Below are 14754 nucleotides of genomic sequence, written 5' to 3' on the forward strand. Positions count from 1 at the left end.
ATTGTTTAATTGCATGAAAAATATAAATATTAGTGTGGCAATTTTATAGTGCCAAAAGAGAGGTAAATGTAATATTGAAAACTTTGAGAGTACACGGTCCAACTGTTAGAGACCTCCAAGGAGGTTTCTGAAATTATCCCTTTTTAAATGTATCCGGTTCAAATATATTAAATCTTAAATGTTTGTGTCATGCTCAAGAAACTTGTACCTCTCACAAAAGTACAAGAATGTAAAGCACTCTTTGGTTCAAAGTCATTCTCGGGCTCCCTAAAAAATAGGAAAAGGCTAAAGCCTAAAACCCTACTCCTATTCCTAAAAACCATCTCTACACACACCTCACACACTACTCACTAACGTTTACACCATCGGCAGTCGTCACCCCCACCGCCGCCGGAGATGGCGTTATGCTCACTTCGCCTCCGTCGCGCATTGTCTCTATCCTCCTTCCTTCTCCACCAGCATTTCCACTCCCCTAAACTCCTTTCTCCCCTGCACTCAAGCTCTTCTGCTTTGTTCGGACCCCAAAACCCTAGAACCACCCCTTCCTTTTCCGATTTTCATTCGTTCAGGCATTTTAGATCGTCGCCGATCTCTCTCTCTTCCCGAAACCGACGTTTCGAGTCCGATGACCAGATGGAAATTACAGCAGACACTATTCTATTTGAAGGTTGCGATTACAACCACTGGCTCATCACCGTCGATTTCCCAAGGGATGTTGATATTCCTGCTGAACAGAAGGTTCAGAAATACGTCGAAATTGCTGCTGGAGTCTTTGGAAGGTCATTTTGCATCCATTTACTCACTCAGATTAAAACATAAACAGCAAATTCTTATTTTCCATAAGGTTTCAATTTGATTATGCAATTCGTTGGTTTCATGCCAATTAAGAATTTGATATATCCACCATTGGCCTTTAGAAATTTTGCAATATTAGCGTAAAGTGTTGGGCTGTTTGGCTAGTGGATTTTCTAATTTTCACTTCTGGTTAATTTTTGGACCTGTCCTTTTTGTTTGCGTTGCCAGTGATGTTGGTATAGTTCTTCTCAGCTTTAACGAAAAATGGTTGTTCGCATAGTTGATATGATAAAGAGTTGTTTTGGTTTTTAGTTAAAAAGCTCTGTCACTGTCTTCGTTCAATTAGTTGAAGATGATATGTTAGAGTAAAAGGTTAGTGGCTCATCTTTGTCTAATTTTGCTTGGGTTCAGCGAAGAAGAGGCAAAGAAGAGAATCTATGCCTGTAGCACAACGACCTATCAAGGTTTTCAGGTTGAATGTTCTGAGGAAACGTCTGAGAAATTCAAAGGTATTCTATCCATAAGATCACTTTCATGATAAAGATAGATTTATAAGTCATGTTGACTCATAGTTTTTTTTTTCAACAGAGAATCCAGCAGTTGTTTTTGTGTTGCCAGATTCCTACATTGATCCTGTTAACAAAGAGTATGGAGGTACAATAATGTTGTATACACCTTCTTAAGCATATCTTTTTAGTCCAAATATTTCACCATGGTAGCTTTTCCACTGATAATCTCCATCTTATTTTTCATTTTGGGCTTCTTCTTGTGAATTTCAAATACCAGGAGACAAGTACATTAATGGAACTATAATTCCTAGGCCACCCCCAATAATGTCTGTGAGACGGAATCCCCGTCAGTTTTCTAGACCTCAGCGTCCAGAAAACTGGGGCTCTGGGCCGGGGGATGCAAGGAATTTTGGCCCCCAACAAAGTCATCCTAGTCAACAAAATTTTGGTCCTCAACAAAATCATCCAACTCAACAAAATTTTGGCCCTCGACAAAATCATACTACTCAACAAAATCATCCAACTCAACAAAATTTTGGTCCTCAACAAAATTATGCTGCTCAACAAAATTTTGGCCCTCCTCGTGGTCCTGTCTCTCAGCAGAATTATAGTCCGCCACAGAATACTCCACCTCAACAGACTTATGGGCAACAGCAAAATGCTCCACCTCGACAATATTATGGCACGCCAGAAAACACTACAGCTCATCAGAATTACGGATATCACTCACCTCAGCATAATTATGGTCAGTCGCACAATCATCCAAATCAGCAGAACTATGGCCCTCCACAGAATTTTACTCCCCAGCAGAATAATGGTTCACCTGGGATGCATTCTCCAATTCGGCAGAATTATGGGCAACCTGGAGGGATAGAAGGTAGAGGTCCCACAACTGCTTCTGGGGCTTGGGATCAGTTTCGTGGTGGCAGAGGTGATTTCCCTCAAGGAGATCAGAGGTATACATCTATTGATAGTGGAAACTCTGCAGGTCAAAGTTACACGCCTTCACAAGGTGGGACCTTTCATCAGGGCATAGGAGGAGCTCCAGCGCAGGAAATGGGCCCTGCATATGGGCAGAATTACCCAAGGCACGGAGAAGATCAGAAATTCTCAGAGGTCGACCAGAGAAGCAGATTCCCGAGTGGGGACCAAAGGAATTTTGCCTGACCATGTAAGATGTCTCTCCATTCTATTATTAAAATTGCATATGCTTATGAGAATCTGATAGTTGTGATTTTGTGCCAATGTGTTACCTTAATCCCAAAGGTTCATATGTGGGGCTAATGGATTGTGTTTTTCCTTTTTTCTTCTTTTGTGTAAATCTGCAGAGTAAGCTATTAAGCTTGAAGTGGAAGCTTTTGTTTTGCTCATATATTTTTTTGAGTCTTCTGTAGTGAGGCCACTCTTTCTTTTTCCATTTGAGTCTGAGTTTTGGAATTAAGCTAGGTAGAAGCTGTAAATTATCTGGATCCTCTTGTTTTATTGTAAGTAGCAGGTTTTTTTTTTGGGGATTAAGTCTAATGTTGACACTCCCACCACCACCCCTACCTATGTATGGTAGAAGAATATCACTGGTGGAGTTGTTCTACTTCTATTATAACCGAGTCCTAAGGATGGGATTCATATGGTTTTGGGTTCAATTAGTCTGAAATTAGTAATGTCAACAGAGTAAATGCTTTTCTGGGTTGAGCTTGTTTCAGCTACCTCTCTCTGAATATGCTAGGTAATATTCATCTTACGTTAATGTATGTGTAGTAAATCTTCTATGAGCCAATTCGATTTGCAAGAGGTCCTCTAGAAATATCATGAAAGGAACTAAATGAGAAGATGTACATTGGTGGATTTGTGTTTTCCCCCCCCTCAGAAGGCTAAGCTTGACCTGTTTACTGTCCTTAAGAAGTGAATGTGGGTATATAAGGAGAAGTGGGATTAATTAAAGATATACCCTTGTATCATTTCTCCATGTTATAGCTATATTATCCTTTTTCAACGTTTCTCTGTTTTTAGTTTACTTCCATGAATGTGTTAGTTCTCTTTGTTTTCACTCTCCTTACTCTTTGCTGATTAGTACTTTGTGTACGAGCAGAAGCTTATGAATTATTTTCCATGCTTCTTGTTTTTACCTCATGATGGCTGCTGCAATATCTTTTCCAAAGCTGTTACTTATTTTTCATACATCGCATTCACTTTCTTTTGCTGTACTTTTGCGGATAATTCATGTTAATTTTCCGTTGCATCAGCTTATCTCTTGTTTCAACTTGCGTGGATTCATCAAGTGTTAAAGCATTAATTTCAGGAAGTCCATATTCTTGCTTGTGGTTGTAGAAATTTTTGGATAAAAATGTCCTCTTCCCCCAGCATATTACGTTTAGAATATGTATGAGAATTCCATTGTTTTTTTTTTTCACATTTACCCAAGGGTGATCTTTTGAAGCTATACAATTGTGAAGGATGCCAATCTATGCGTAGAGTAAATAGGATCTTTTATGCTATTTATGGATTTAGAGAAAGCACATGATAGAGTTCCAAGAGGAATACTACGTGGATTTTGGTGACAAAAGCATAAAATCATATATATGCTAATATTGAGATTGTATCAAGATATTTTTGATAATGCTACCACCAATAACCATATTGAAGAAGATTGGTCAGTTTTGTGACCTAGATTTTGGTTTGTGTAAATGCCTAGCTCTCTGCCTTTTGTGCTATTTAAAAACCAGATAATTCATATTAACATCAAGATTTTTGGGATGTGTGCATTGATAGAGATGAGATTTTGTAAATTTTTTCCTTTGGATGCTTTCTATATATGCAGTTAGGGTTGTAGCGGATATAATTCCTGTGCTTTTTGGTGATTTGAAAGAGCAGAACAAGTTGGTTTTCTGGGATTTTTGACAATAGCTTGGCATCTTTTAATTTGGGTTGTCAAATGATATTGGTTTAACTGATATTTAGATAGATGGAGTCTTGCTTTGATACAGGATTTTTAGCCATAGCATGCCACTTATCCATGAATGGTATTACTTAGATGTATTACAATTTTCAAGTTCAATTTGATGCCTGTACAATTGGTTTAAGCAATGCTGAAAGATGAAGAGTTCTCAATGCTAAGGTGAGTGGCATCTGGATGGTAGTCTATAGGATTATGTGTATGTTGGCCAAGCTTCTTTCTATTTTCTGTGAAATGAGGGCCCTACTGGTTCACGTTTGAGAATTGGAATGGTTGAGATCCCTTAATTAAATTCTGCTAAACTCATATGCCCTGTTTTTTCGCTTGTGAATTTGAATAGGTACCCCATAATTATGTCGAATTAAAAAAGAAATGGTAATGTGACCATGATGATAGTTTCATGCCTTTGTGTGCTTGCTCTGCTTCTCTGGCTCAATCACTGCAAACTTTCCCTTGTCTGTTCATAGGCTTTCTATTTTTACAAAGCGAAGCTGACAAATGTGGAGAAACTTCATGGTCCTCACGATGAAGAGGGGCTGATGGCATTTAGTGGTAATTTGTCTGTGATAGTTCTGGAGCTGTTGGATCTTGGTCACGCTGGCAAGTTAGGGAGACAGGAGCTGTGTGGTTGGGGAATTTGTGGTTCTGTATCTATCTTTTGTTAATGACTTTGGTAGTTCTGGTTACTGTAAGCGGAGAATGAGAGTCAAAACCAAAGGAGGTGGTATCATCATGCCTGTAAGATGTGACCAACCATTAATTTCATACGTATTCTTGTCTCCAATCACTTTAGACCAATTTCTACCAAAGTAGCTTCCTTCTTGTTGGATTTATCCTCTAGGGTTGAACCGTTGGATGAGATAATTTCTTTGGTTCCTCGCTCCTTCCATTAAGGAACGACTCAAAATAATGATTGGATTCTCAATATAGTATGAAATTTAATGTCATGATGCATGCCAAGTGGTTGAGATGGTCTAAAAATGTGGCATGATGGATCCATGCATAAAGACGGGCATGTTTCTGCATGTTCTGGGGAGGTGATATGGTTGTTTGGTGCATCTGATTTAGATGTTCCTCAAACTGCTTGTTCATTATTTGCCGTCATGCTGTGTTCCTCTGTTTCATTTCTGGCAGTTCTTAGTGATGTTCATGTCAATTTTGCAGGGGAGGTGCTAAGAAAAAAAAATCTACCCTTCCAATGAGATTTGGCAATCAGAAATGCAGAGAAGATTCCATGTGGACCAATTCATCCCTGCTCTGCTGTTCAAGTTGAACTTTTAAGCTTAGAATCTATGTAATTATGTCACGATTTTTGCTTTCTTGACATGGAATTAAATGGTCATGAGTGCAATTTTGGCTTGTTAGCAAATAGTGTGCTAATCTGTTTCTGTTGTTAAAACTTTGTGAAGGGTTGTATTATATGAATCGTCATTCTGGTTAAGCTCTCTTTTCCTAGAGTTTATTTTTAAGCTCTCTCTTAGATGGCCGGTAGTTATTACGTGTTAGAATCAACGGATTCAAATGAATCTGAATGCTTTATCCTTCCAACACTTTTGTGCCTGTGCATTAGTCTCAGCCTCGCAGGTGTATGGTATTAGATACGAGGGAGAATGAAATCGATCTTCTCTAGCAGAATTAAAGGGCAATGAGGAAGGTTTCATAAATAATATTTGTTTGCAGGACTTCGTCTACAAACAGATTCCATCTCCCTTATTACATGGTTTAAAAGATGGTATAAGAAAAGTGTCATAACATGAGTTCAAGATGAATCTTGGTCTTTCAAGTGTAAACTCGAGAAGAGAAGCAAAGGATGGACAAAGTTAAAAGAGTCAGATTAACGAACATGTCTCATCACCCTTATTACTATACCTAATAATTGGGCGGGTTAACATTGGGTTTTCATTTAAATGGATTATACCTAATTCGTCCAACTTTAGATTGGGTTGATTTTAGGTTGGGTCATATTGGGTTATCTCAAATCCATGACCCAACAAATTAATTAATACACTTTAATACATAAACTTTTTCACATACATTTTAACACACAAAAAAGATTTTTTTCACACATATAAACACATTTTCACATACATGAATGTATTTTCACACACACAAACACACACTCACTTCTTAAGTTCCTTGGAAACACATCATAAATAGAATAATATTTTATATTGCTTGTATTGTGAATTTTAGATAATAAATTACATTTAAATAGATTAGCTAAAAAAATTGTTTACTTTATACTTTTTTAATACTACTAATTGATTGAAACTTATTTTTGTCACAACTTATTAACACTTTTACTATTCATTTCTATTTTATCGTAAATTGTAATATTCTATGTATTTAAATTATTGAATGCTAGATTATATTATACTTGAAAATGTAAATAAGAGACATATAATTTGTTGTATAATAATTTTGAAATTATAGAAAATAAGTTTGTACTTTAGTCCTTATATTCTAAAAAATTTTATGATTCATGACTCTAGAAATTTTGCAAACTGTTGTGAAAGGTCCATGCATCAGAACTACATTCTGGGGATAATATGTAAATTGCTTTCTTCCATTAAATGACCGGAGACATTACTACATTTTGGTTCTTGGACTCGCTAATTAAGAGGAAAAATTAATTGTCTTGCTGATTGTAAGTTATTACATGGTTTATGATGGCATCACTAATGCATTGTATATTCTTCCAATCGGAAAGATTAACCATTAAAATGTTTTTGACAAAATTCAGGATCCGAAACCATACATTATAAACTGCAAGTCTATTTTCTCCTAGATAAGTGTATTTGGAGCAAGAATACAATCTAATGCTACGAATCTAAAACCTTCTTTGGGTTTCTCTTAACGTATTACGTGGGGTGGGAGTAGTAGATATGGGTGCAGTGGAAGTCGATAGTTAGATAAAGAGAACGCAGAGAAACAGCATCCTGACCGCATAGCGCAGTGGATTAGCGCGTCTGACTTCGGATCAGAAGGTCGTGGGTTCGACTCCCACTGTGGTCGTGTATCGATTTTTGTCACTTTTTTCCCACTATTTACTCGTTTCCACCCGCGCTGTTGTGCAGATAAAAAAGGGATAATATCAGATACCTCCCTTGAGATTTCTCCTAATATTACCTGCCACCCCTAAAATTTAGAAAATATCACTTACCTCCTTTAGTAATTACAAAAATACTATATTAACCGTTACTTGAAACATAATTCACATATCAAATAAGTGAAACTCAAAAATTTAAAAACAAAGGAAACAAAAGTCACTTTCTTCTCTTTTCCTTTTCTCCAATATTCTCTCTTACTAATTTTTTTGATGACTATGCAATTTTTTATTTGTAAATTATAATAAATTGAATTTTATTATCTTTTACTTTTTATAATTGTAATAGAGTGGAGTATGATTTATTTGCTTATTTTGAGTTATTTTTTATAATGATCAGTGCAATTTAAAGGTTTGAGCATGAGTTGAGAAGAAATTGAAAAAAAAGAGATAAAATTCATAAGAAATTGATTTTGAGCCTATAGAGTTAAATTAGTCAACTATATTTCTTTGTAAATATCTTTTTTATTTTTTAAATATATATTTTTATGGATTATAGCGTTATGACGTGGTAGTACTACTAGAAATTATTTTTTAAATGATGGTTTTCTTGAAATAAATAAAGTAATCTAGGAGCATTTTTATTTAGCAAGTAGAAGGGTAATTTAGAGTTTTTAAAAATTTTGTTACGCAAATAACAAAAGTAAGGGAGGTAAGTGATATTTTTAAAACCTTAAGAGTGCTAGGTGATATTAAAAAATGTAGTAAAACAACCAAAAAGTATTATGACCCTGTTTAGTAAGTGAGTTTTTTGGTTGTTTGTTTAAAACTTTACTATAACTTACTGTAAAAGTTTTTAAAAAAATTTTTAAAGTGTATAAATTTTTGAATATTTTAAAATGTATAGTTGAAAAATTTTGAAATTTTTTTTAAAGTTACTAGTAGTTAAAATTTTTAAAAAATTTATTGCAGCCAAACTTGGCAAAAGACTCAAGTGCCAAACAAGTTTGAGAAAATTGTGGGGAATAAGGAAAGTAAAACAAGACCAAAACCGGGCCGGTCCAAAGAGGGAAAAAAATGCTCCCGAGCCTGCTATGAAGTATGAACTGCAGCTAAGGCGGGCAACTTCTAAAAAGTTAGGGTTTTAGAGATCCCTATCTCTCTCTCTCTCTCCAGTCTGCAGTTACATTGCTATTGAATATGTGGGGTGGGGTTTGGTTGTGATGAACTTTGGTAAAGTTTTGCTGATTTTAAGGAAGTCTCAGCTCTGATTTGAACTTTTCCAACAACTTTTTGGAGCTCAAAACACAATGGCTTCGACTGGGCAATCACTGACTTCGTTAAAGAAACGTGAGGCTACAACAGCAAATAATAGAGACGGGGATCAGCTGATAATCACGCCTTTAGGTGCTGGAAATGAAGTGGGTCGGTCCTGCGTTTACATGTCTTACAAAGGAAAAACAGTCTTGGTATGATGCTCAATTCATGCGAAATGTCCTCAACCTATTTTCCTTTCAATTGTCAATTTTTTGCACCTGGGTTTTGAATTATTTTTTTTTAAATTTTTTTGGAATAAATTTTCTCAAATTTTGCTGTTTTTGGCAGTTTGATTGTGGGATTCATCCGGCTTATTCAGGGATGGCCGCATTGCCCTACTTTGATGAAATTGATCCTTCCACTATTGATGTTCTTCTCATTACTCAGTATGTCTTCTCCCTTATTCTTTTACGTTGCTCTGCCGCAATAAGTTCTTGACTTGTGATGGTGGCTTCATTGTCCAACTTGAAAATTACTACTAGCAACGGAAGGTCTATAATGCTTGGTTTTGGAAGAATGTGAATCGAACTAACTTGTTCAATAGTGAATGGAAGTAATATGTTGTAATCATATCATGATGGTTTAATTTTCAATTCGAGAATTCCAAAGACAGCACAAAGTTGTTTCACAATTTGTTTTTGGGAAGATCGAGAAACGACTTAATGTGGCTTTAACTATAGGTATAGATGAGCAATACCAATTTGAGACCAAATGTCAATGTTGAGGAAGAGAAAATATGCAATGTGTCTGATTGATTGGTTTAGGTTTTCTAACTTAGAAGGCATCCTGTTTTGTGTTGACTTGTCTTCTCCTGTTTGTTTGGCTTTGAGTTGAATGCTCAAGCAACTGGGTGTGGATACCCATATGATAGAGTTTCTGCGTTTGCTCCTTGGAGGTTAGATTTCTTTATTAGTCTAATTCAACCTGGAGATGATTTTCAAGCGTCACATTTTCGTTCTTTGCAAACTCGTTTGTCTATTTCTACTAATATTACTATTTCATGATATCAAATGGTAATGACATGGGGGATTTATCTGGTCGATAATGTGTTTCTTGTAATATGGTTCTAGCTGGGTATGGTTGTTATCAACATTATGACCAGCTGAAGAATTGTCATCTTTTTTATACTTAGAAAATTTTTGAAATTTTAAAGCTTTTGGAGGACCTACCTATGTGCATCCCAGTTTCCCCTTTTTCTCATTAATCCCAAATTATGCTCATGTTAACTTCATCTTTGAAACTTGGCAAAATACTGACCTTTCAACCCTGATTTTCTTTGATTTTCTGTTTCTCTATCCCCTCTTTGGCCCTCCAAACAAATGTTTTTTCCTCTACTTCCTGTTAAATTGTACTGAAATGAGTTCATTTGCAGCTTTCATTTGGATCATGCTGCTTCCCTTCCATACTTTTTGGAGAAGGTTTGCTCCCTAGATAATGACTTTACTAGATTGTACAAGTTTCTTCATACATGGGCTCACTACTTTCTTTATCTTTCAGACTACATTCAAAGGGAGAGTTTTTATGACTCATGCGACAAAAGCCATCTACAAGTTACTTTTGTCAGATTATGTCAAAGTGAGCAAGGTCTCGGTTGAAGATATGTTGTTTACCGAGCAGGACATTAACAACTCCATGGAAAGAATTGAGGTGTGTACATCATCCTTATGCTGTTTGGGTTGCTTGTGTGGCCTTTTTCCGAGGCTCGTAAATTTGAATTTGAAATTGTATGCAGATTTTGCTTTCCTGTTTTGAGGGAAAGGCAAAATTAGCATGAAGAACAATCTATTATTTGTGCAGGAACAGTCTTTTTTTCTGCATGCATCTTTTGCTTTTTTGCATTCAAACTGTCTATACATGGAACAGCAATTGAGAGAAGCAATTACAGGTACATAATAGTATTAATGAAAGCACAAAAGGATGAATAGGAGCAATATGAACAGCCTAGAGGTTTTTTTTTTTGGGGGGGGGGAAGGTTTGCTGATATTAATAGTAGGCAACTCTTTCTTAACTAAGAATGTAATGAGCAGATATGGATAGTAGTATTTGTTTGATGTGGTCCGAGGTTAGAGAGCCTTCTGCCCTTACTTTTTCTTGTGGGGAAAAAAGGGAATTACATATAGTTTTCGATTGTTTCAAACTTTTGAATAAAATGAAGGGATAAGAGAATAAAATGCACATATATTTGCTTTACTATCTATTTGTTGTCTTTCTTGTTTTTCATTATTCTAAGATTTGATATTAGACAAAAGGCAAAGCATTTGTGCAGTCTTTTATCCATTGAATGGCGAATAAGAGCTAATGAGTTTATAGTTTGTTTTAGACCCATGCTGGTGGGAATTTGAAATGACTGTGACCAATTCACAGCTTGTCCAACTTAATCCATATAGAGGGTTGTATATACTTATTTCATTCATTCTGCAGGTTATTGACTTCCATCAGACTCTGGAAGTTAATGGCATCCGCTTCTGGTGTTACACTGCAGGCCATGTCCTTGGTGCTGCTATGTTTATGGTCGATATTGCTGGCGTTCGTGTTCTTTACACTGGAGATTATTCACGAGAAGAAGATCGACATCTTCGTGCTGCGGAGCTTCCCCAGTTCTCGCCAGATATATGCATTATCGAGTCAACATATGGAGTTCAACTTCATCAGCCACGACATATTCGAGAGAAACGGTTTACTGATGCCATTCACTCCACTGTTTCTCAAGGTGGTCGAGTCCTGATCCCAGCTTTTGCTCTTGGTCGTGCCCAGGAGCTTTTACTAATTTTGGAGGAGTATTGGTCAAACCATCGTGAGCTGGAGAATGTCCCAATATATTATGCCTCTCCTTTGGCAAAAAGGTGTATGGCAGTCTACCAGACGTACATAAATTCCATGAATGAGAGGATTAGGAGTCAGTATGCAAATTCGAATCCCTTTGAATTTAAACACATTTCACCATTGAAAAGCATTGAAAATTTTAATGATGTCGGTCCATCAGTAGTGATGGCAAGCCCGGGTGGCCTTCAAAGTGGGTTATCACGACAGCTTTTTGATAGATGGTGCTCTGACAAGAGAAACGCTTGTGTTATACCTGGTTATGTTGTTGAAGGAACACCGGCGAAGACCATCATCAATGAACCCAAAGAAGTCACCCTCACAAATGGCTTGACTGCCCCACTAAATATGCAAGTCCATTACATTTCCTTCTCAGCTCATGCTGACTATGCTCAGACGAGTACGTTTTTGAAAGAGTTAATGCCTCCTAACATAATTTTGGTTCATGGTGAAGCTAACGAGATGGGAAGGCTGAAACAGAAGCTTGTGTCTCTCTTTGCTGACAGAAATACCAAAATCATAACCCCTAAGAACTGCCAGTCTGTTGAAATGTATTTCACCTCTGAGAAAATGGCAAAAACTATTGGAAAGTTGGCTGAAAAGGTCCCCGAAGTTGGTGAAACAGTGAGTGGTTTGCTTGTTAAGAAAGGCTTCACATACCAGATTATGGCACCTGATGATCTGCGTGTTTTCTCCCAGCTTTCCACAGCTAATGTCACACAAAGGATCACAATCCCGTATTCCGGAGCATTTGCTGTTATAAAGCATAGGCTTAAGCAGATATATGAGAGTGTGGAATCCTCGACAGATGAGGAATCAGGAGTTCCAACTCTGCGAGTTCATGGTCAGGTGACGGTGAAGCAGGAGTCAGAGAATCATATCTCACTGCACTGGACAGCTGATCCGATTAGCGATATGGTGTCAGACTCAATTGTAGCTCTGGTTTTGAATGCCAACAGGGAAATGTCTAAGGTGGTAGTAGAATCAGAACCTGTGGTAAGTGAGGAAGAAGATGCAAGGAAAGCTGAAAAAATAGTACATGCACTCCTTGTTTCTCTTTTTGGAGATGTGAAATTTGGGGAGAATGGGAAACTGGTGATAAGTGTTGACGGCAACATCGCTCACCTTGATAAACAAAGTGGAGATGTGGAAAGTGAAAATGAAGGCCTCAAGGAACGTGTGAGGATGGCATTCCAGCGAATAAGAAGTGCTGTAAGGCCAATCCCTCTTTCAGCTTAAGCCATTTTTCTCTTCTTCGTTCTTTTAGTTCATCAGCTGGGTCCAGTCCAGACTGTGTGTTCTGCATTTTGGCTGGCCTAAAGAGTAGAAATGAACTGTTAATTTCGTTTTTGTGATTCTATAGCATGAGAATACTTGTATGCCCTGTAGGTTCAAACAAACGCTATTTTAAATCCCAATCTTTTGGGCTAATTACCTGGATAGCAGCATGGTTCCATTATTTTGAAGTCCTCTTGCCCCTTCCAGGTTTGCTCTTTGGTAATGTTCACCTTTTGCTTCCAAATTTCCTTTGGCTTGTTTGATTTTTTTGTTGTTGTTGTTGTTGTTGTTGTTGCAACGTGGATAAGCATGTCTGCGGCAAAACACACTTGATGGAGCAATTTGCACATTATTTGTTAAAGAATGGCAATATCATGTTTATTTTGTATTTTCAACCATCATCAAATTTGGTTTAGAGTCCTCCATCTTTAAGAGAGAGGGAAAAAGGGAAAGGATTTGAAAGTCAGAAGATCACTTAATTAATAATGTGCTTTTAGCATGAGCCTTGGGAACAATAACACAAACAGTTTTGTTAATTGGAGGGACAACTCAACCCGCTTATGCGCACCTAATGAGCAGCTGTTGTTGCCCTTATTGTTTAGAAAACTAAAATTGACATTTGTTTGTTTTAGCTCCAAATGAATTTTCTAATCTCTTTATGGAAAAAAGATATTCTAGCGCCTTTTGCTTTTTCAAGCAATCAACACGTATTTTTTCGGGTTAGAAGAAAACAGAAGTTGGAAGCTGGGCGGTACCTGTTGACTGACTCCTAGCTGCACCCATCTCACATAAGGAAATGGGGCAGGGATGGTATGATCGTCCCTGAGCGGTTAATGGCCACGATTTGACCTCAAAAATTGGTGCGGCTGAGATTACAAGTTGTTATTTAATTTCCACGTCATGTGTGGGTTTCACAAAAATTTATTCTAAAATTATGCGATGTACAATAAAAGTTACACGATGTACAAAGAAAGTTACGCGCAGTTGAAAATGGTCCGGAACGGTTGCACCTGCAACCGTCCGTGCCCCGAGTCCGTCACATAAGCCATTGACGGGTCTATATGGCACCTGTGTTGGCCCATTTGGTCTGTTAAAAGTTAAAACTAGGGACAAGCCTATTATTAGCTTGACATAACTTTTTGTTGTAAATTGGCTATTTAAGTTGTAAAGCCTATTTTTTTTTCCAAACGAATAAAAGATTGTAAAAGCCTATTAAGGAACTTTTTTTTTTTTTTTTTTTTTTCATTCAGGGTATTTCAACCTTTCAACCAGGCTAATTTCTTAAAACTGTGTAGAACCTTGTCTCAAGGATAAACAAGGATGTAGCATATGAGAATCGATCACGGAACCTGCTGATAGCTGCTAAATTACAAAACCGGTTGGATTACTCGCAGGACTACCTATCAAGGACTTGGGAGAAAGTCTTCGTCTTGAAAAAATACAAGATAATTCACGAGGACAGAATCCAAAATAACAAACAAATTGGCAATTCCATTTTGCCTCTCAATGTAGCTAATCTATCAACACATTTGTTTATTTGCTTTCCAAAACACCACATGACAAAATTTAACTCGTCCCCGGTGTAAGAGGAGGAATCTACAATTCTCCCGAAATCGACATATATCTATACTACTAACATGTTTTATGAATATCACATTTTGGCAACTACTTTACCATGCTTTAATGAATGCTCATTATTATTGGTTTATATGATACGTTCCTCTTCCCATTTTTCTTGCTCATAGCAATTTTGGAGATTAATTTGACGTTGACCAAATCACAATAAACCTTGAACCATCACTCCTTCCCCCACCCCCCCCCCCCCCCCCCCAAAAAGACAAAAAAAAAAAAGAAAAAAGAAGAGAAATTGTAATAGGGGTACAAGTGTAATTTCACTTGACACATCACACCAAGCAACCCTCCCATCCCATGCTATTGCCCAAAACTCCCGAGTCATTTCTCTCCCTTTCTCTAACCCAACTGCAAACCTTCGTGCCACACAAAACAAAAACACCTCCTAAGTCCTAACTTCCACCCCC

The 14754-nt window shown here is 37.2% G+C and overlaps 2 protein-coding genes and 1 non-coding gene across 5 annotated transcripts; all 3 read left to right on the top strand.

The window, feature by feature from the left end:
* The first annotated feature begins 255 nt into the window (after positions 1-255).
* LOC113731887 (uncharacterized) lies at positions 256-5695 on the top strand. 3 transcript variants are annotated; one of them, XR_003458616.2, is made up of 6 exons: positions 256-779; positions 1207-1304; positions 1384-1449; positions 1582-2475; positions 4722-4992; positions 5419-5695. XR_003458616.2 is itself a non-coding variant. In XM_027257386.2 (6 exons), exons 1-5 carry the CDS (start codon positions 397-399, stop codon positions 2469-2471), a joined length of 1326 nt encoding a protein of 441 aa, XP_027113187.1. In that variant the 5' UTR covers positions 256-396; the 3' UTR covers positions 2472-2475; positions 5419-5695. The 3 variants fall into 3 exon arrangements, 2 of the variants coding, with proteins under 2 accessions (XP_027113187.1, XP_027113185.1); XM_027257386.2 differs by lacking the exon at positions 4722-4992 and having other exon boundaries at positions 1582-2181; positions 2293-2475; XM_027257384.2 differs by lacking the exon at positions 4722-4992 and having other exon boundaries at positions 258-779.
* Positions 5696-7195: 1500 nt separating this feature from the next.
* On the top strand, positions 7196-7269 carry TRNAR-UCG (transfer RNA arginine (anticodon UCG)). The gene has a single exon. It is a non-coding gene; the product is annotated as a tRNA-Arg (tRNA).
* Positions 7270-8324: 1055 nt separating this feature from the next.
* LOC113731889 (cleavage and polyadenylation specificity factor subunit 3-I) lies at positions 8325-12903 on the top strand. Its single transcript, XM_027257387.2, has 5 exons — positions 8325-8769; positions 8906-9003; positions 9990-10035; positions 10115-10264; positions 11039-12903. The coding sequence occupies exons 1-5, from the start codon at positions 8611-8613 to the stop codon at positions 12674-12676; spliced, it is 2091 nt and encodes a 696-aa protein (XP_027113188.2). The 5' UTR covers positions 8325-8610; the 3' UTR covers positions 12677-12903.
* Positions 12904-14754: the final 1851 nt, after the last annotated feature.

The sequence above is a fragment of the Coffea arabica genome, chromosome 2c (genome assembly GCF_036785885.1).
Source record: "Coffea arabica cultivar ET-39 chromosome 2c, Coffea Arabica ET-39 HiFi, whole genome shotgun sequence".
Taxonomy (NCBI): domain Eukaryota; kingdom Viridiplantae; phylum Streptophyta; class Magnoliopsida; order Gentianales; family Rubiaceae; genus Coffea; species Coffea arabica.

Bases quoted from the DNA above. Each gene is read 5' to 3' on its own strand.
- LOC113731887 (XM_027257384.2), top strand. From the start codon at position 397: ATGGCGTTATGCTCACTTCGCCTCCGTCGCGCATTGTCTCTATCCTCC. The intron at 1,305-1,383 runs GTATTCTATCCA...TTTTTTCAACAG, and splicing joins AACGTCTGAGAAATTCAAAG to AGAATCCAGCAGTTGTTTTT. The intron at 1,450-1,581 runs GTACAATAATGT...TTCAAATACCAG, and splicing joins TGTTAACAAAGAGTATGGAG to GAGACAAGTACATTAATGGA.
- LOC113731889 (XM_027257387.2), top strand. From the start codon at position 8,611: ATGGCTTCGACTGGGCAATCACTGACTTCGTTAAAGAAACGTGAGGCT. The intron at 9,004-9,989 runs GTATGTCTTCTC...GTTCATTTGCAG, and splicing joins GATGTTCTTCTCATTACTCA to CTTTCATTTGGATCATGCTG. The intron at 10,036-10,114 runs GTTTGCTCCCTA...TTTATCTTTCAG, and splicing joins TTCCATACTTTTTGGAGAAG to ACTACATTCAAAGGGAGAGT.